The sequence below is a fragment of the Acomys russatus genome, chromosome 10, assembly GCF_903995435.1.
Source record: "Acomys russatus chromosome 10, mAcoRus1.1, whole genome shotgun sequence".
Classification (NCBI taxonomy): domain Eukaryota; kingdom Metazoa; phylum Chordata; class Mammalia; order Rodentia; family Muridae; genus Acomys; species Acomys russatus.
This window is the reverse complement of record NC_067146.1, coordinates 1,272,215-1,293,729: the sequence shown is the minus strand read 5'-3', so window position 1 is coordinate 1,293,729 and position 21,515 is coordinate 1,272,215. Positions and strand designations below refer to the sequence as shown.

The 21,515-nt window shown below is 38.8% G+C and overlaps 2 protein-coding genes and 1 gene segment (V, D, J or C); all 3 read left to right on the top strand.

Annotated features, from left to right (window-relative positions):
• The window catches only part of LOC127194822 (T-cell receptor beta-1 chain C region-like), a 231,238-nt gene that overhangs the window by 156,674 nt on the left and 53,049 nt on the right, over positions 1-21,515 (top strand).
• LOC127194343 (anionic trypsin-2) overlaps positions 1-21,515 on the top strand; it is a 135,672-nt gene that overhangs the window by 100,272 nt on the left and 13,885 nt on the right. The window lies entirely within an intron of this gene.
• LOC127194305 (anionic trypsin-2-like) lies at positions 218-4,385 on the top strand. The gene is made up of 4 exons (XM_051151607.1): positions 218-240; positions 3,235-3,488; positions 3,833-3,969; positions 4,236-4,385. The coding sequence occupies exons 1-4, from the start codon at positions 218-220 to the stop codon at positions 4,383-4,385; spliced, it is 564 nt and encodes a 187-aa protein (XP_051007564.1).

Here is a 21,515-nt window from a genome sequence, read left to right as displayed (position 1 = left end):
AATGGACCTTGCCTGGGCAGCACAGTAGAGCAGACCCTGGTGAAGGAGGCACAGTAAGCCTCCTTGGTGGGCATAAATGCAGAAGAGCTGTCTGTACTACTATTCTTTTGGCATCTGACTTCTGACATGTTGTGGAGTGAGTAAGGTGGTAATGCCCACTTGCCCTTTATTACTTGTGGTAGTATGGAGACCTGGCCACAAAAGCATGAGAGGAGACATGGCCCTGTCCCACACTGATGGGTGAGTGGGCACTATACCTTGACTTGGAAGCCAAGCTGTCTCTGTTGGCATGATTGAGGTGAGCCACCAGAGGGCAAAAAAAAAAAAAAAACCAGGAGAGAGGGTGCTGCTCTGGATGCTTAAAGCTGCCTAGCCAGAGCAGATGTCGAGCGGTCACCCTGGTGGTACAGAAAGGGGAGAAGAAGTAGACTGATCATATCAGCTTCCACCTAGGCCAGATGCAAGGACAGAGCTGGGGCTGGGCCACATTCTGTGAAGCTCACAAAGAATCAATAAACATGTTGTAAAAGAAGAAGAAAACAGAAACATGGTTACTATAGTACAGAAATATTGCTTACTGTACAACTAGCCATGATGATATCCTCATAGTCTGCCAGCTGGCCATGAGCATCCCTGTGTAGACATGGCTCTGGTGGGTGAGGAGCCATGGTGAGGGAAGGCTCTGAGACACAGTGCCTGGTAAAACAGATACGTGGCATTCATGCATTGCCAAGAAAAATGGCTGTAGGAACCAGATGTTTAACTTGTCTCCTAGGAACCTCTGGCTTGTTTAGCTGTAACCTTTTAGGTGCCACCTGTGGAAAATCTCCCTATTCATAAGTTTCCATATCTTTTTGGAAGCTTGTGACCATATGCCATATTTAGATAGTTTCTTGGCCAAAAAATGAATCCATCTGAGTCATAGTATCTTCCTTATTTATTATGGATAATTCTTTTTTCTGCTTCATCATGAACCAGTTATTAAAAAGAAAGTGAGGCTCCATACATAAGCAGTGTAGTGCTTGAATGTTATGTAAAACATCTAGAAATGCCACTGGACATTTCACAAATACAACAGTGCTCCACTTAAACATGACCCCATGAGCCACTTCATGGGATTCAGGGTTCAGAGGGAAGAGCTCCGAGTGCCAGTTCTGTTGTGTGTCTGGGCAAGTCATGCCAGAAATGGGTACAGAAGATAGTTAGAAGATTTCATAGGGTTGTTTTCCCCCGTGTATTCTGGTATCTGTTTTCTTCATCATTCTCCATGTGTCACATGTCAAAACCAATGGCTAGATTCTGAACTCATAATTTTTCACTGTGATCAGCATCTTTAGAAGGTTTTCCCCCTACATTTGAAAGAAATCAGTCATGAACTTCGCTTTTTCTTGTCCCTCAGCAACACTAACATCAGACTAACAAAAAAAGGAGATCCTGTAATAGGATTCCTCAAGTTGGCTCATAAAATTACATGTAATTTCACATATCATTCATCAATGAATTCTTTTTTGGCAGAATATGTCTTGATATAGTTCAGTGCTGTGATTCAGTGGCATTGTTACAACCCATTTGATGTTCTTCTGGAAAGTTTATGCTTAACTACATTCTGACACAATAGTGTTACTGAAAAAAAATTCACAATATCAGAATCCACCTATACTTTTAATAATGATTTCTATACAAGAGTCCTAATCAATTCAGAAATCTCCCTATTGAGGCAATTGTCTGGATAAAAATTAGACTGATTATTGTTCATGTCCTTCCTTATATCTGACATAGAGCTCTATCTAAAACCATCTGCTTCCAGAAAATAGGTAAGTTGTAATCTTTAGACAAGAATGGCAATGCTTTATGAATAAAGTGAATATGCTAAAAACTAACCCATACAAGAGTGTCAAAGGTCGTGACAGAAAGGTTTATGTGGTATTGGTCTATCTCTGGAACATATTGTGGTATTGGTCTATCTCTGGAACATATTGGAGGAGCTCCTACTCAGACTTCATTCTTCACACATCAAAATTATATATATATATACCTTGTTGGAAAGAGGAGCCAAGTGAAGCCATGTCTATTTCTTCCTTTAACATGTTGCTTCATACTTTACAGCATATTAGCAATACTCTTGTATATGACCTTTCTATATGATGAAGTATTCTAGAAATTAGAGCAATCCGCTCAGAGTTATTGGATCCAGGTATCATGTTTCTTCTCACGGGTCTCTAGGTCCCTGAATATCCACTTAGCTACCAATACCAGATATCCTTCAAACTAAATTTAAAAAGCTTCAGGTGAAGTTTAGGCTATATTTAAGGATATTGGAGTTCTCTCCCACCAAACCTCTATATGTCATCCAAAAAGACCCAGCAACATAGACAAAGTCTATGTCTCCACTGCATTTTGCAACACCTCCTTTAAGCAATCAATTGGTTTTTTTTTTTGTTTTGTTTTGTTTTTGTTGTTTTGTTTTTTGTTTTGTTTTGTTTTTGTTTTGTTTTTTTGTCTGCACAAAGAAGAAAAGTATCTCTGTAAGCCTAAAGTTTCTCACTTTTTCCACTGTCATTTGCTATATGACCAGAGAGTCTCATAAAGGAAATCACGTGAAGGTTCCATGAAATGAGCCAGCAGGCCTATTGCTTGGGTCCAATGTTTGGGGAAAGCACAGCCAAGGCTTTCTTTACAAAGGATTATTCTTAATTTAAAACTTGAAGTCCTTATTATACTGGAGATGAATATCAATTCATTTCATGATGCCATAGGACATCACAACTGAAAGTGCAGCAGAATCAGCCAGATTGTTATTCAGAAAGTTTAGGAAACTATACCCAAAAATGAATTCATAGCTAGTTGCAAGGTGCTATATGGACCTAGCTACTCTTATCCCAAACTGGACTAGACCTATGAGATTATTTTTAAGGGGACAGAACTTAGTATGGCTCATAATTTGTGAAGACAGAGAGGAAGAAGGAAGACACAAAGAACTACTTCGCCTTCATAACGGGACAGTAGGCAAATAGGCTCCTCCTGCTTCAGTCTTTCACCTCCATCATGTTACATTTCTCAGAAGCTGGAAGAACTGGGTCCCAAATTCATCTTTGCAAACCACAATTCTGCTACTTCTGTGATGTAAGCCAGGCCTCCTACTCCTTCCAAAAATAGTCATCAAAAAGAGATTAATAACTCTGAACTAGTTGGGTCATAGAGAGGACGATGCTAACCATCTTCTCTTCCCAACAGCTGCATCAGAGTGAGGCTGGGAGAACACAACATCAATGTCCTTGAGGGCAATGAGCAGTTTGTCATTGCTGCCAAGATCATCAAGCATCGCAACTTTAATTCGAGGACCCTGAACAATGACATCATGCTGATCAAGCTGTCTTCCCCTGTGACCCTCAATGCCCGAGTGTCCACTGTGGCTCTGCCCACTTTCTGTGCACGGGCTGGCACTTGGTGTCTCATCTCTAGCTGGGACAACACCTTGAACTTTGGTGGTGAGTAAGACTCTTTTTTCTAACTTTACAAATTTCCAGGACTAGGCAAGTTTCAAAACTTACCTGCAAATACATTTCAAGGACCCAATACACCGAGAGTTCTGCAGTGAGCATAAGGGAAATTTTCTCACGTGATGACCTAGTTCTCAGAATGTAAACAGGAGAGATGCAGAATGTGCTGTTATTACTTTCAGGAAGAACATCACTAATGACTGTTCTGGGTTCTAAGTTTCTTCCTGGGCCTTAATATCTTGACGAATGCTCCAGGGGTCACAAATTTAACCCTGGAATGTTGACCCCTAGATTGGTCTGAATCACATTTCTTTCTTATTCATTCTTCAAAGTGAACAACCCAGACCTGCTCCAGTGCCTGGATGGCCCAGTGCTGTCTCAGGCTGACTGTGTAGCATCCTATCTTGGAGAGATCACCATGAACATGATCTGTGTTGGCTTCCTGGAGGGAGGCAAAGATTTCTGCCAGGTAATTGGCTCCCTTCTCATGCAAATGCCCATTTTCCTAGGTTTGGGAGTAGAATGCTCAAGTATCTCTGGCAAGGAAGTTTCCTGTAGGTGTTCCCCAGAAATGTGAGGAGGTCTAGTTTGGATGTCATTTTCACACGTTAGCAAGAGTAGAGGATAGTAACACCAATGGGGCAAAGGCTGGTTAGAACGTCATCTTCAGGTCAGAGTAAATGTGGTCCTTCTTTGACATGCCTCTTCTTTAAATACTGTATTCTCTCATCCCAGGGTGACTCTGGTGGCCCTGTGGTCTGCAACGGAGAGCTCCAGGGCATTGTCTCCTGGGATTATGGTTGTGCTCAGAAGGACAACCCTGGTGTGTACACCAAGGTCTGCAACTATGTGAGCTGGATCCAGGACACCATTGCTGCTAACTAAGCACCCTTAAGCTCTCTTGAACACACTATGTCAATAATGTGAATTTCCCTTATTTATGTATCTCTGATCTTTTTTCCTTTTGTCTGTAGGAAACACACTCTCATTTGAGGTCATCTTCTTCTGTCCTTGATATGTGGTGAGCATCCTACATCTCCAAATGTGATGCATGGAATAATATTCATGTAGCAGTTGAAATTTTAAAAAAGGAGTGAAATGGTAAAAGAATTACAGTTTTCTCTTTTTAAAATTATGTAGCAAAAACTCTAAGTTAAAATTTTCTTAATGGTCCTTTGTATTTATGTGTGGTTTTTAAGTGAATAAATTCATGAAAACATTAATTGATAAAAAAAATGACATGCATATTTTATTAAATATATTGTATAATTTTCACTTAATTATTCGCTTTACATCTCAGTAGTAGGCCCCTCCAGGTCCAGCCTTTCCTCTTTCTTCCCCCATCATGTCTCCCCTACCACTTAGAAAAGAGTATTCCCCTCTACCACCAAACCACCCCTGCAAATCAAGGACTGAGTGTACCCTCTTCCATGGTAGCCTGTCAAGGCAGTCCTACCAGTGGAGAAGTGATTTTTTTTTTAAAGCAGGCAATAGAGACCATATCAGAGACAGTCCTCTCTCCCCTTATTAGGAGACTGACATGAAGACAAAGATTTCCGTTTGGTACATATGCGTGCTTCAGTCTCTGCAGAACCACTTACTTGCTCTACTTACAAGCATTACTTACTTGCTCATATTAATGGTGCTCTGGACATTCTGGTGTCCACAATCCTTTCAGTAGTCATTTGCTTTGTATGTGCCATGTCACATTGGGCAGAGGTCATCTCAGGCATGATTTGTCCACCTGAGCCTGAGTGGCACCAGGCTCGGGTCTGTCTCAGGCTTTCTTTACACATCTGTGCTGTGTGAGGCTGGGCAGGAGTTGTCTTGAGCATGATCTGCCTGCCAGGATATTATGGCACAAGGCTTGGGCCCCCAGGACAGACCATTTTGCACTGGGTATCTAATTGATGCATTCTTCATTGAGATTACTAATTATTCCCTCTCTCAGCATTCCTTAGTTACCTGTAGTTCATTGTGTAATGGTAAGCATGACCTCATGGGCTTTTCCAAGTCTACTTTGCTATAAATATTATTGTTGTCCTTGTTCTGCTTAGGCATGATGTGAATGAGAATTTGTGGTATATCTTCTGACATAAGTAGGAGACATAGTCTTACAGTGAGAGTTTTTGTTTCTTTAAAATCCCAGTTGTGTTATGTAAATGTTTTTGTGTAAGTCCCAGGCATGAGATAAGAGTCTGCTTCACAGCACATGATTATGATTTGCTCCATGCACTAGCAGGGCTGTGGTTTTTGCAATCTTTATAGTTTAATTCTGGAGACACTGTAGAAAGTATCATTATGGGAGTGCTGATCCCAGCTCCTGCTCAACCTGCTGCTGCCTTTGCTGTTGATGGCCCATGCTGCTATTGGTCCCTGCTGCTGTGCTTGCAACTGCTGGGTTACTGGACTGCTGCTTTGCTGGACTACTGGATATTCTGAGAAAGAAGATTGAAGTTATCCCTAGTACATGACAAACCTAATCACCAGGAAGTAGTCTAAAGAGATCTATATCCCCTTTCCCCTCTGACCTTATTTCTCACCTTTCTAGTGTTGGGGGAATGGAAGGGAGTGGATTGGAGAAAAGTAATATATCTCTTTCTTGTGTGTGTGTGTGTGTGTGTGTGTGTGTGTGTGTGTGTGTGTGTGTATCCAATAAAATAGCTAAAAATATGCTATACACTCGCTGATCTCTGAATCTTCAATCTTTCCAACTCCTCTTCCACAATGCTCCCTCTGCCTTCTGAGAAGGAGAATTATTGAATCTCTCTCAGAAGGGAAAATAGAATCAACAGTGGAAGTGGTTGAACAGAGGAATGAGGGAAGGAGAACAAGTGTGGAGAGAAATGATGTGAGAAGAACAGGGCTCCCCAAGGACAGAGGACAGACTTTCAGAGAAAAGAAAAACATTGATCACAGGCATCTCTAGACAAACAGGAGACCTACTACAGGGTAGAATCCTAGGAGGGTGTGCAGGTGACCTTATCTGAAACTCCTAGTAACAGGGTTCATAGAGAATAAGGAGACCACCCTGTAACCAAACAGGACCCCTAGTGGAGAGAAAGAAACACCAACACACACACACACACACACACACACACACACACACACACACACACACACACACACCACCTTCTACTCAAAATTTACCCTGCCTACAAGATGAGCAGGGATAAAGATAGAGAAGAGATTGAGGGACTGTCCAACCAATGCCTGGACCAACATGAAAGCCACCCCATGGAAAAGAAACAGGCACTTACATTATTTGGATATCTGCTATGTTTGCAGAAGGTAGCCTCGCACAGCTTTCCTCTGAGAGCTTCCACTCAGCAGTGGATGGAAACAGATACCTTGCCAAACAATTAGGTGGAGTCTGGGGAGCCTTGTAGAAGAGTGGAAGAAAGGATAGAAGAACCTGGAAGGAACAGGAGCTTAAGAAGACCAACAGAGCCAACAATGTGCACAATGAAAAGAGGCAGAACTGAAGAGTGGTGGAACAGCCTGGTGTGAGTGTCCAGCAATGCCATGTAAGGCCATTGTGAGGTCCTGGCCTGTGCTGCTTCCAAGGACCATGACTGTGTCTGTGGCCTTGTAGCAGTGAGGGAGTGTTACAACCAAAAGACAGGCAGACATCACTTGTCTAGGATGCTGCCTGGGGCCATGTTGGTACCTGAGGGCTGTTCAGACCTGGCCCCACCCCTCACAATGGCATCATGGAGTATAAGTATAAGAGCCCAAGAAGTGTAAGAGGAGATGAACTGACCCCACTTTTCGCCCGTTGCAGGACTTGGGATACCGTGCCATGCACTTTCCTATTAAGCACAGGAGATCTGTCCCTTGTTAAAGAATTTGCAGGTAGGCCAGCACCACAGCATGAGGAAGAACTGGATTTGCCTTTTGTCTCCTGTCTGGTACTCTCATGACTTGCTGCAGGTGAAGAGCTGGCCTCAGCCTCAAGAGTGTGGGAGAGCTGGTCCAGCACCTCACTGGCTTCAGCACTCCAGATATCAGGCCCTGTACGTTGCCTAGCCAACACGGTAGAGCTGGCTCCAAGGCATAAGAGCAGGAGAGCTGGCTCTGTCCCTTTCTGGGTGCAGCACTGATGAGATAGGCCTGATAGTGCTGGAGAGTTCACACTAGTGGTGTTGTGGGTGAGATGGCAGGTTGATGAGTTCAGCTACCACCCAGGCCTTTGAGGTGGATTTAGGGTTTGGGTTTATTTCTTCTTATGAGTAAGATTCAAGCATCTTCTCTTGGGCACTCATTGGCCTCTTTGGGCCAATGGATTGCAGCATGGTTATCCTGTACTTCATGGCTAATATCCACTTATACTTACATACTATGCATATCTTTCTGGGTCTGGGTTACCTCAATTAGGGTGATATTTTCTCTACTATAATAATTAAGTATCCTGCTTAATTTTTTAAAGACTTATTTTATTTTTTCATTTCTTCTTTTATATTTCTTCCCCATTTTACTGGGCAAGCAATTTTTTTTTTTTTTTTTTTTTTTTTTTTTTTTTTTTTTTTTTTTTGCTCAGAAGGGAATCTTAAAACATCTTCTTTCTTTTTAACTTTCACTCCATCCTTTTTCTTTAGTCATTTCTTAATTTAAACCTTGCTTTTTCTTGGTTAATTTTTGTGCTCTTCTTTTGGGTGTTTATTTCCAAATGTTATGGTATGCTAAGTAATTATTGATTTCAAAACTTAGTCTATATATTGTCATTATATATTCTGTCATCCTGGTGATACATAAGACAGTTTTAAGCAATTTAATATTTCAATATCCTCTGCTGTTTGGTAGGTGTGCTCTTTAATGTTTATTGCCAGTGTTCCAGAATCCAATTGGAGACAGTCCTCTGTGTACCCTTCTCAGAGATTACATATATTATTATAAACAGTAATTACTGAAGCTACTATGAAGTATTGTCTTGAGAAATTAATTGGTATGGACATAATCACCCTGAAGGTGGATAGCATCATTCAAAGTGTGTGGTACAGACTGGATTACAAAGTAAACAGCAAGTTTGGCATTAACATTCATCAACCCTGCTGCCTGACTGTGCACATGATATGACCCTCCACCTCACGTTCCTGCTGCTATACTTTTCATGTCATGATGAATGTTTTCATCCTTAAATTAAAGGTATTTCATAAGAAGCAATAAAAGGAGTATTTAAGTGTGGTTCCTCTGATAGAAGGTTTCTTTCTAAAAGGGTTCAGGAAGGTAATAGTGACTTATACTTCAAAAGAAGTCTAATACTAGTGCAGTTGTCCCCAGAAAAAAACTGAGAGAAATATCCAACCCATAACTGTACAAATTGTAACACAACACAAGAACAGAGAGAGAGAGAGAGAGAGAGAGAACCACACACACAGAAAAAACATATCTCCACAATTACTAAATTCAAAGACATTGAACTAGTTAAAATGTCAAGAAAATGAAAGTATACTTGCAACTATGGTGAATGACTTCAAAACAGTTACAAATAAGCACACGAATAATGTGAAAAAAAAAATCAGCTTTGATCCTGGGTAAGAAATTCAACAAAATGAATGGGAAATTTAACAATGATATTCAGATTTTGAAACAAAGCAAAACACCAAACATAAATGTTAGCAGTGAAAAATTCACAACATGAAATAGAAATTATAATAGAATGCATCTCTGAAAAATAAGCCTGAACAAAAGAAAGAATGTCAGGGAGATGGACACTTTCCAAGAAAAGTTTATGCCAATATTCTTCTTTTTGAAATATTTTTTATCAATTTATTCTTGTTACATCTCAATGGTTATCCCATCCCTTGTATCCTCCCATTCCTCCCTCCCTCCCATTTTCCCCTTACTCCCCTCCCCTATGACTGTGACTGAGGAGGACTTTCTCCCCCTTTATATGCTCATAGGGTATCAAGTCTATTCTTGGTAGCCTGCTATCCTTCCTCTGAGTGTCACCAGGTCTCCCCCTCCAGGGGACATGGTCAAATATGAGGCATCAGAGTACATGTGAAAGTCATACCCCACTCTCCACTCAACTGTGGAGAATGTCCTGTCCATTGGCTAGATCTCGGTAGGGATCACCATGGTCTTATGCCAATATTCTTTACATTATTTCCTATAAGAGAAAGAGAAGAAACATTGCCCCATTCATTTATAAGGACACTATTACACTGATACCTAAACTATATAAACATACAACAAAGAAATAGAGTTACAGACCAATTTCAATGTAGTTTCAAAAGTTCTCATTAAAGAACTTGCAAACTGAAACAAAAAACATGTGGAAAAAAATCATCCACCATGATTAAGTATGCTTCAACTCAAAGATGCAAGGATGGTCCAACATAAATATAATCCATCACCAACAGAGACTGAGGGGAAAACACCAGGTAATCATCTCAGCAGAAGAAGAAAAGGCCTTTGTCAAATCCCAACACCTCTTCATGATGAAAGTCCAGAAAAGAGTAGGGATACAAGAGACATCTCTAAAACTGATGAAGTTGATTTACCCAGCAAGCTCACAGGCAACATCAACATAAATGTCTATCAGATATGTTTCTCTGACATCTCTATATCTGCTTAATATGTTACATGAAATCTTAGCTAAAGAGCAATAAGACTGGAGGAGATATAGGGTATACAATTGGGAAGGAAAGTATATATATTTGCAGATGAAATGATTGTGCACATGAATGACTCTAAAATCTCCACCAGGAAGCTACTAGAGCTGATAAACACTTTCAGTAAAAGAGGAGGATACAAAATTAATACACACAAATTAGTGGCCTTTCTATATACAAATTACAGACTGAGAAAGAAATCATGGAAACAATGCCTTTCCCAATTGCTTCAATTTGGGTAACTCTACCCAAGCAAGCGAGAGGCTTATATGGTACACACATAGAGACATTGAAGAAATAAAAGAAGATATCAGAATATAGAAAGATTCCCCACGCTCGTGGATTGAAGGATTAATAGAGTGAAAATGAGCACCTTACCAAAAGCAATCTACAGATTCAATGAATCTTCCAACACAGGAATCCTGCAAGGAAAAGGAAAGCTGAGGATAGATGTTCACCTCTCTTTCTCTTCCTCCAGTCCTAATTCCCCCAAACTCATCCTCAGAACTGCAGCAAAATATCTGCTTCAGTACTCATTTTCCTGCTGACCCCATAACCAAGGAGTCACAAAGATCTTCTACAAACTTCTTTCTCTATATATATCCCATTATCACAAACCAAGCATTAGCAGGCATTCACTACAAATTCAAAAGCTGAATTTGCAAGAGAAACAGATAGAATCCTCAAGTTATATCCTTATTACTATAGCAGACACCTGTGTTCCATGCTCCACTTCTTCCCTTGGGGTGTGCAAGCACTACTGTTCACAGAGCTTGAAACGATGAAAAAGAGCCAGAGTGGGTGGGCTCTCAAGGATGCAGTCTGGTTCAGAGTGTTGTGAGAAGGTGGCATTCTCAGAGGATTCTGGTTTACAGTTCTCTTAGCTCTCCCAGTGAAACAGCAGATTTTAGACAACATTCAGTAAAAAAAAAAGTGTGTGTGTGTGTATGTGTGTGTGTGTGTGTGTGTTTATTTGGAGTGAACAAATGATATATAAACATTTAGACATAGAAAGGGATTTTCAGGGTGAGTATCTGGCTGGATGCTTAATGTGCTGGGGTGCCTCAGTTGCATGAGAGTCATTCCAAGTGCTAGGCTAAGTAACTACCTCAAGAATTGTTAGGTTGAGGAACTTATTGACACTGAACCAGAGCCAGCTGGCAGTGACCTTTGCAGTGCTACTTATCTGCACTTTTAAAACTGGGTGAGTCAGAGAGCAAACACCAACATAAAATACAGCATAATCAGAGGGCTAGTGAGGGGTAGAGGATAGGAAAACTAGGGATTATTGAACCAACTTAATTGCTTAGTGGGTTGAAATCTTGAGAACAAGTCTAAACAGAAGATGATGATGATGATGATGATGATGATGATGATGATGATAATGATGATGATGATTACTATTTGAGGGTGTTAACATTGGTCTAAAACAACATTTGATTCATTTACATAGATATAACATTTTCCCCAATACTATACATATCCTTCCATGTTTAGCAGTCATTTGGTCTAGTGCTCTCCTGTTTTTGAGCACAACTATGGTGGCACAGTCCACATGCCCTACAAATCTGGGGCAACCTCTTTTCACTGTCTACCACCATTCCAGGGAGACTGAGCTAGCAGACTGTGGGTGAACACTCAGACCTCCTCCTTCCTGTGAACCACTTCAAACCCCTGGCCTACCCTCATTCCTGAGTGTCAACTCTCAATACCCAGAAGAACATTTTACCTAGAAAACCAAATGGCAACATCTATGAGGGTCACAGAAAACTGCTCACCAGAAAACTCAGCAATCACACATTTCTAAAACCCAGAGAAGAAACCAAAACCAAGGAACAAAACACCCATCCAACAAAGACAAAAGAAGATATGAGCACCTACAATATCAGATGCCTGATACCAACGCAAAATGCAATCAATAACAGCCAGCACTGTCTCCACTAGAACCCAGCAACCCTACCATAGAGAGGACCTAAATCTTCCAACATATCTAGAACATAAGAAAGTAATCATAAAACAGCTTGTAGGAATATTATGGTGGCCTTAAATAGAAAAATAATAAATTCCTTAAAGCAACCCAGAAAAACTCAAACAAACATGGAGAAGAAATGAATAAAACTGTTCAAGACCTGAAAAATGGAAATAGAATCAATAAAGAAAACCCAAACTCATGAAATACTGCAAAAGAAAAATTTAGGATTTTAAACAGAGACTCAACAGGAAAGCTACACCAACAAGAAATGAAAGAGAGATTCTCAATGGCTGAAGATACAAGAGAAGAAATGGATAGAGGTCAGTTATAGAGGAAGGGGCTGTGGAAAATATAGATAGCAATCAGAGGGGAAGGTAGTTTAGAAGTAAGGCAAAGAACACCATCACTTGCACAAAGTGGCAGTGTATACAAAGGGAAATATGTTTGTTTTATTTTGTTGTTGTTTTTACCAGTCACACATCTGATAGAGGTTTAATATTAAAAATATATGATAAACACAAAAAAAACTGAACAATAAGAAAAAAATCTCAATTAAAATATATGGCACATAAATGCATATAGAATTCGCAAAAGAAAGCCAAATGGCTGAGAATCACTTAGAGAAATGTTCAATATCAATAGTCATCAGGGAAATGAAAATCAATACAACTTTGAGATTACTTCTTATACAAATCTGAAAAGATTCAAGAGTAATTTATTTTTCTTGTATCTGTTGAGGCTTTCTTTGTGACTGAGTATATGATTTTGTAGAAGGTTCTGTGAGATCCGGAGAAGAAATTATATTGTTTTGTGTTTGGGTGAAATGTTCTATCGATATGTTAGGCCCATTTGATCTATAACATCGGTTAGCTTCATTTTTTCTCTGTTTAGTTTCTGTCTCGATGACCTGTCATCTATTGTTGTCTGTGGATGCTATTTCTCATTTATTTGCTTCTGGGTGCATTCCTAAGTGGATGGTTTGTCATAGCACCGTCAGGTTTTTCAGATAGTCACATTCTTTCATTTTTCCATGATCATGTTTGAGGTATTCAGAAAGAATTGGTTTGTATGGAATCTATTTTTACAAGAGAAATCATCTAAAACTGGCATGCTTCCCCATGGCCATGGGAAGATGTAGAAATTATTGGAGCATGTGAGACCTGGTGTAGGTGGCAGCTAAATGCTCTGTGGACAATCAAGCAAAATCAAGCTCTGTGGGCCCCTTCTGGAATTTGTCTTCCTGGAAGAATGTCAACACATAGTTTTCAGTTTCTTGAGTATTGCACTATTTCTGGGTTCACTGGGTGTAGGGGACCATCCATGGGAAGAAAGTGTGTCTTTCTCTGAAACACGACATCCATATTGCTCTTGTCATGCTCCTCTGGAATGGAATACCTCTGAGATGTCTGTACAACAAAAGGTGGAAGTTTCTATATCCCACATGGTAGTTTATATATTGAAAATATTCTCCAGTTCTAAAATTGAAGCTTATAACCCTAAATGCCTACATAACAATGGGGAGAGATATCACATTAATAACTCATCTGTTCACCTGAAAGTTATAAAACAAATAGAAGGATAATATCACAACGGATCATATGTGAATAAATAGTCAAATGCCTAGCTGAATTCCATAAAATAGAAAGAAATATAAAATCAAAGGATCAGTGAAACAAAGGCTTGGTTCTTTGAGAAAATCAGTAAGATTGACAAGCCCTTATCCAAATTAATTAAAAGGTGGTTCCTGAATATCCAAATGAATAAAATTAGAGATGAGGAGCATAACAAAAGAAAACAACTAAATCCAAGGAATCATAAAGACTTACTTTAAAACTTCCATCCCATTAGAAAATCTAAAAGAGTCTTTGGGTCTGTGAATTGTAGTGTGCTTATCCAATACTTTACAGCTAATACCTGCTTATATTATACATGAGTACATACCATGTATGACTTTCTGGTTCTGGATTACCTCAATCAGGATGATTGTTTCTAGTTCCATCCACTTGCCTGAAATTTTCATGATTTCCTTGTTTTTAATACCTTAGGAGTATTCCATTGTGTAAATGTACCATATTTTCTTTATCCATTCTACAGTAGAGGGAATTTAGGTTGTTTCCAATTTATGGCTATTATGAGTAAAGCTACTATGAACATAGTTGATGAAATGTCCTTGCAGTATTGTTGATCATCTTTTGGGTGGAATAGCTAGGTCTTGAAGTAGTACTATTTCCAATCTTCTGAGAAAGTGCCAGATTGAATCTCACTCTGATCGGGAAGTAGAATAAACAGTGGAAATGGATGTAGAGAGGGAACTGGGTAGTAAAGGGTATGGTAAGGAAAAGGAGGACAGAATCCTATGTATGGATAATGGAGAAAGTAGGGGAGGGGAGAAGTCTTAGAGAAAAAATGGAAACCAAGGGAGGCATCATGGAGACAAGCTGGAAACCTGAGACTGGGTAGGCTACAGGATAAAGGATGTCTCTAGCTGAGCCTTTTAGCAACAGGACCCATGGATACTGAAGAGGCCACCTTCTCAACAGAGAGAACTTAGGGTTGTGGGAAGGGAGCACCAATCCACATATAAAATCTAAGACTTAATATTTACCCTGCCTGAAAGATGAGCAGAGATAAAGATAGAGACTAAAGGAATGTCTAACCAATGTCTGGTCCAACCTGAGACCCACCTCATGGGAAAGAGTCAACCTCTGACACCATTAATGATACTCTGCTGTGTTTACAAACAGGAGCCTAGCTTAACCTTTCTCTGAGAGGCCCTCACAACAGCTGATCAAATCAGATGCTGAGACTTACAAGCAAGCATTAGGCAGAACTCAGGAAGTCCTATGGAAAAGTGTGGAGAAGGATAGGGGACAAGAATGCCACAAGAAGACCAACAAAGTCAGCTAACCTAGACCAATTGGGACATACAGAAACTGAATTACCAACCAAACAGCATATATGGACTGGACCTAGGCCCTCTATACATAGGTAACTGGTGAGCAGTTTGATTTTAATGTGGGTCCCCCAGTAAATCGAGCAGATACTGTCTATAACATGACCTCTGTTGCCTGATTTCCATCACTTCCCACTAATGGGCTGCCTTTCCTAGCCTCAGTGAATGAGGATGAGCTCAGTCTTGATATGACTTGATATGCTGGGATAGTGTGGTCGGGGGGGGGTGTCATTTTCTGAGGAGAAGGGGAAGAAAGATGGAGGAGAAAGGTGGGAAGAAGGAATTAGAAAGAGATAAGAGAGTGGGTAAATTAGGATAAATTAAAAATAAACTTAAAAAGAAATTCTAAAAGATATGGATTATTTTCTTCATATATTAACTAACAAAATTAAATAAATATCAGATAAATAATTTAAACAGACCCATAAACCTCAGTGAAATAGAAGGAGTATGTACAAGTCTCCCAGACATATAAATCCCAGGACTAGGTGATTTCAGTGCAGACTTTCAAATGATTACACAAAACAGAAACAGAGAGAACATTACCGAGTTTGCTCTATGAGGTTGCAGTTACTCTGATAACCAAATCACATAAACAACCAAAAAAAAAAAAAAAAAACAGGGATTACAGGCTAATTTAATTTATAAATATAGAATACTTAAATTGTCAGTAAGATACATGCAAAGTCAATCAAGAACATATCAGAAAGATCATCCATCATGATTAAGTATTATTCATCTTAGAGACATAGCCATGGCTTAACATATGAAAATCATTACATATAATTCACCACATAAAAAAATGAAAGACAAAAATCATATGATCATTTTCTTAGATGCAGAAAAGGCCTTTGACAAAAATCCAACACCTTTCATAATAAAAGTCCTTAAAAGTCTAGTGGTACAAGAGACATCCTTCAAAAATCATAGAGGTAATTTACAACAAGCCCACAAAAAGCATCAATTTAAATGGAGAAAAGCTCAAAGCATTTCTACTAAAATCAAGAGCAAGACAAAATTGTACAATTTTTCATATCTATTCAATATAGTACTTGAAGTCATAGCTAGAGCAATAAAACAGGCTATCAATGAGATACAAATAGGAAGGGGATCAGTCAAAGAACATTTATTTACAGAATATATTTTTTGTCCATATGTGACACCAGGAAATATCAACAATTAACAAACACTTTCAGAAAAGTACCAAGATACGTAATTAATACATAAAAATCAGTGAATTCCCAATATACAAAAGACAAATGGACTGACAGAGAAATCAGGAACATATGTTTTATAATAGCCTTAAATGTATATAATTTGGAGCCACTATATCAAAGTAAGTAAAGCATTTGGATAATAAAACCTTGAAGGAACTATAGAAACTCATTGAAAAATACCCCCCCAAAAAACAAAACAAAACTATTTGAAGACATACAGATATTCCATTTTCATGGTTCAGTGAGTTTAGTATAGTGAACATGGCCATCATACCAAAACATTCCATAGAATAAATGAAGTATCTTTCAAAATTCCAACACACTTCTTCACAGACCTTGAAATCACTATTTTCAGCTTCATATAGAAAGAGATAAAACCGAGGGTAGATTAGAAGAAATATATGGAATAACAAAAGTGTTGTTGGAGAGATCACCATGCCTGATCTGAAACTGTATTATAGAGATATAGTAATAAAGATATGATGTGATGCCATAAAAACAGAAATATTGATCAACGGGATAGAAATGAAGACTCAGATATAAACAGACATACCCATGGACACTTAATTCCTGATAGAGAAACCAGAAATATATGCATCTTAAAAAAGTGGTGCTGGTCACACTGACTGTCTGCAGGTAGAAGAATGCAAGTAGATCCATCCCGCTAAAAACTCAACTCCAAATTAATCAAAGACCTCAACATAAAGTTGATACATTAAACATGATAGAATAACAAGTGATGAATGGCTTTGAATGAATTTGTGCAGGAAAATACTTCTGTCCAGGGCACCAAAAAAAGAAAAAAGAAAAGAAAAGAAAAAAAATAGAGCTATAATAAATAGGACCTCATGAGGTTGAAAGCTTCTGCATATCAAAGGACACTATTATTCAGATAAAACGGAAGGTTCTAGAATAGAAAAATATTTTTACCAGTTACAAGTACAATAGATGACTAATTCCTAAAATAAATAAAGAGCAAAATAAAAACTGGTCATTAAGAAAATACACAATCTAATTAACAATATGGGTATAGAGATAAACAGAGACTTCTCAAAGGGAAAGGACAAATGGCTGAGAAGCAATTAGAGATGTATTCAACATCATTAGTCGTTAGAAGGATGCAAATAAAAACTCCTTTGAGATTTTATCTCACAGAACTCAGAATGGTCAAGATTAATAAAATAAATGATAACTCATACTGGAAAAGATTTAGGGTAAGGAAGACACCCATCCATTGATGGTGGGTACAAAATTTTACAGCCACCGTGGAAGCCAATGTGGCTGTTTCTCTACAAAAAGGGAATCTATCTCACTCATGACCTAGGAACACCACACGAGGGCACATGCCCAAAGGATGTTTCATCCTACTACAAAGACACTTGTTCAATCATATTCATTTCTGCTCTATTCATAATAGTGAAAAATAGAAAAATTTTAGATGTTCATCAAAGGATTCATGATAAAGAAAATATAGTATTTACACAGTGGGATATTACTCAGCTGTTTAGAAATGCTAAACTTGCATATAAATGGTTAGAGCTAGAAAAAAAATCATTCAGAGTGTGGCAAGCTAGACACATAAAGACAATTATGGTGTGTATTTACTTATATGTTCATGTTAGCTTTTTAAGTCTTCAATAAGTAAGGTACAATCCATGTAACCACAGAGGTTAGGTATAGAGTAAGTTGGGAGTAAAGGACTGGTGGAAAAGGAGAAATAAAATGTATAGTGCATAAAGGACTGGAAAAATGTATCTAATGAAGAAAGAGAGAGAAGAGGTGGGTAAGGAAAGGAATATGGGAATGGATACCTAAACTGAGAGTTGTTTGAGAGGATATATAAAATTCTACTACAATAGTAGTTTTTAAATATATATATATATATATATATATATATATATATATATATATATATGTAAAATTTAAAAAATCTAGATGGAATTACCAAATAACAGCTGAGAGAAAGGCCCAATTAGACATCACTCAACACCAAAGAAAACTTGCACTGTAAAGGATAGATGATATTTAATTGAGCTGTTGGCCAGTGGAGCCTCATGGAAACACCCAAACAGCTAATTCTATTTCCAAGGCTATTAGTTCCTGTCCATAAACTGACGGTAAGGCCCTATTGCTGAAGACAATAGCGGCACAACTCACTGAACATGGAAAGTCAGTTCACTGCTTTCCTAGAGCCTTCTGACTCTGTCTGGTGTCCATGTTACAATGAGGCATTCTGCAAACTACTAGAATGAAAAAGTAAACAAAACCTGTGGTGATTTGAATGAAAAGACCCCCTAAAGGCTCATAAGATGAGGCACCATTAGGTGTGGCCTTGTTGAATTAGGCATAGCCTTGTTGGAGGAAGTATGCCACTGGGGGTGAAATTTGAGGCCTCATATGCTCAAACAAGGCCCAGCCACCAGTCTCTCTGCCTGCTGCCTACATGTCAGAATGTAAAACTATTGCCTTCTTCTCCACAGCACCATGCCTGCCATATTTCCCACCATAATAGCAATGGACTGAACTTCTGAAGTGATCAAATGCCATCCCTAACCAAATGCTTTCTTTATGCGAGTTCATATCTCATCACAGCAATAAAGCCCTGTGATACCACCCCATCTACAAAACCTTTGATCTACAATGGCTGTCTGCTTGCATGATATTGCTGTATAATACTGGCACAAAGTGGGTAGAAGTAACGCTCCATTATCCAATTGGAGATAAGACCATCAGTACCCACTTAATGAGAAGGAGCCCAAACATGACACTATTAGGGTTGCCAAGAACCTGTGACTTGATAGACCTTGGACATAGGAGAAAAATCAAACACCATGGCTCTGCTGAAGGAACATAACACTAAAATGACCCCTAACAATATTCTGCCATGCTCACAGATCACTGTTTTCCTCAGCCCTCATCAGAGAAGCTTCCTCCTGCAGTTGCTGGGAATAAGGATAGAGAACCACAGCTGGACTGTGTAGAGAGAGTGAGAGAACTTGTAATACTCAACCCTAAATGTGATGTCCCCATCAAAGCTCCACTCTCATATCTCAGGTAATTTGACTTAAGAGGACAGAGAAAGATTAAAAAAAAAATAAAAATAAAAATAAAAAATCGAGGCCTTCTGGACACACCAGAACTGATGCACATAGGAATTCACAGGGACCTGCATGTGTGTGAGCCAGACAGGTTTCTGGCACTGGGAGGGAAGTATACAGGAGCCCCATCCTAACCAGAAGTCATTTCCAACTGACAAGTGCTTGCAAAAAAGTTAGGTTTCTTCAACAGAAGGTCTTACTCTGTACAACCTATACTTAAAGACAAGCCCCATGTGCAGCAGTTGATAACAGCAACAACAACAACAACAAAAACCTACTCAGTAATATTTTGGAAGAGTCATTGGTCTCACCGTGTTTTAAGCATTTCTTTTTTAAATTTTACAAGTCTTTTGTTTATATATTATTGTTTGAAATTCTTGTTTTCATGGGATTTGTATGTTTGTGCATGTTCCTTGTGCTTTCTCCTTTGATCTTTGTTTTCCACATTTGCGTTTTATATCATGTTCTGGTTTGTTTTGTTTTCACTATTTTAGTTGATTCCTTATTTTATAATGAGACAGAGAAAGAAATGGTGTGGATTTGGGTTGATGGTGGGTAGGTAGGGTTTTGGAGGAGTTTGGTGATGAGAAATAGTGATAAAAATATAATGTATTGGAAAAAACTGCAAATAAAAATTTAAATGTAAAAAATTAAGGAAAATTAAATGAAATAAGTAATGATGATGATGATGAGTAAGTAAGCAAGTAAATAAATAAATAAGCCACTAAGGTTAATAGATGAAAGAGAAAGGAGAAAACATGTAAACCAACCAGGAAAAGAACCAACAAAATTAGAGGAATAGGTACAAACCTCTCAATTAAAACTAACTGTAAATTTTCTTAACTCTCCCATTAAAAGGTCCAGGGTGGTACTTTGAATTAAAAAAACAAAAAACAAAAACAAAAACTTAACTGATGAGTAAATATCATGAAGTTGAATTCAGTGATAGAGAATAATACTATTATGTTATTTTAAGGTGAAATGTATGTAACTTGAGTTTTTATGTGAAGCAAAAAAAAATCTCAAAACCACAATATTGCATTATTTACTCATAAGATGAACATATACTTGAAAGTAGAATAGAGACTATTGTGTGGGAAAAGTGTCAAGGGATAATAATGAGAAGGCCAAGTGGTAATGAGGGTAACCCATATGAGAAATGGACAATAATGCACATGCTTGAAAATATTGTAGAAATCCTACAATATGATCCACTAGTTGTAAAGCTTTTTGGGGGTCGGAGAAGAAAGGAAATTTGGTAAGGTGCTAAAGAGGGAAGTTCAGGAAAAGTACCCAAGCTTCATTGTCTGTGAGCTAAAACCAAAGTAGCAAGAGAGTAGCTAAAGCTTCAGGTGAAGGCTGGCAGGAAGGCACCACAGACTTATTTGTTTCTCCTCTTTTCCAGATGTGGACATTACAATAATGAATTTTTTTTCATTACTCTCCATTTTAACAATTTCTCAACATTATCTCAAAATTCTGGTGTCTTTTCCTTTGACTTGTTATGGGTCTTCTATTCCATGGGAGGAGGGAGCTGTTAGCCACCAGCCCACGAGGGCAGGAGGAGGAGCAGGGGTGGCAACAGGGCTCAGAAGACAATGAGCATGATGGAACAGTCTCCAGGAACCATTTCTGTAAGATAGCTCAATTTTATTTGAGGAAATCAAATACTTTATAGTCCTTGGGGAATGGGTGGGGGATTCTCAGAGTAGGTGTACATAATTGGTTGGAATTGGGAATTCCAAAGGTGCTTGACATGCATTTGGCAGAATGTTCCTATCATGTAAATGAGAACACGGTACCTAAGTATCCTACAGGCGCAGGGAGGGGAGAGCTAGAGAGCTAACAGGGAACTGTGCCAAACACCATCATATATCAGATGTGGTCAAAGGCATCTATGCCTAAAGACATTCTCCAAATGACATCAGACAGAGAGTAGGAGGTCCTGTTGGAGAGATAGAGTCTTCCATCTAGAGCTCAGAAAGGCTTTCCAGACTGGGAGTGACACCTCATTGATGAAAACTGATGTCTCCTTTCCAAGGTCTCAATTGTAAATAGCTTTTTCCCCTCTCACTTCTAGGACCTTGTCTGTCTTAAACTTATTCAGGTCTTGGAGAGCTGCCTGGGAACAGGTGGATGTCCCAAAGCTGTGCAGAGC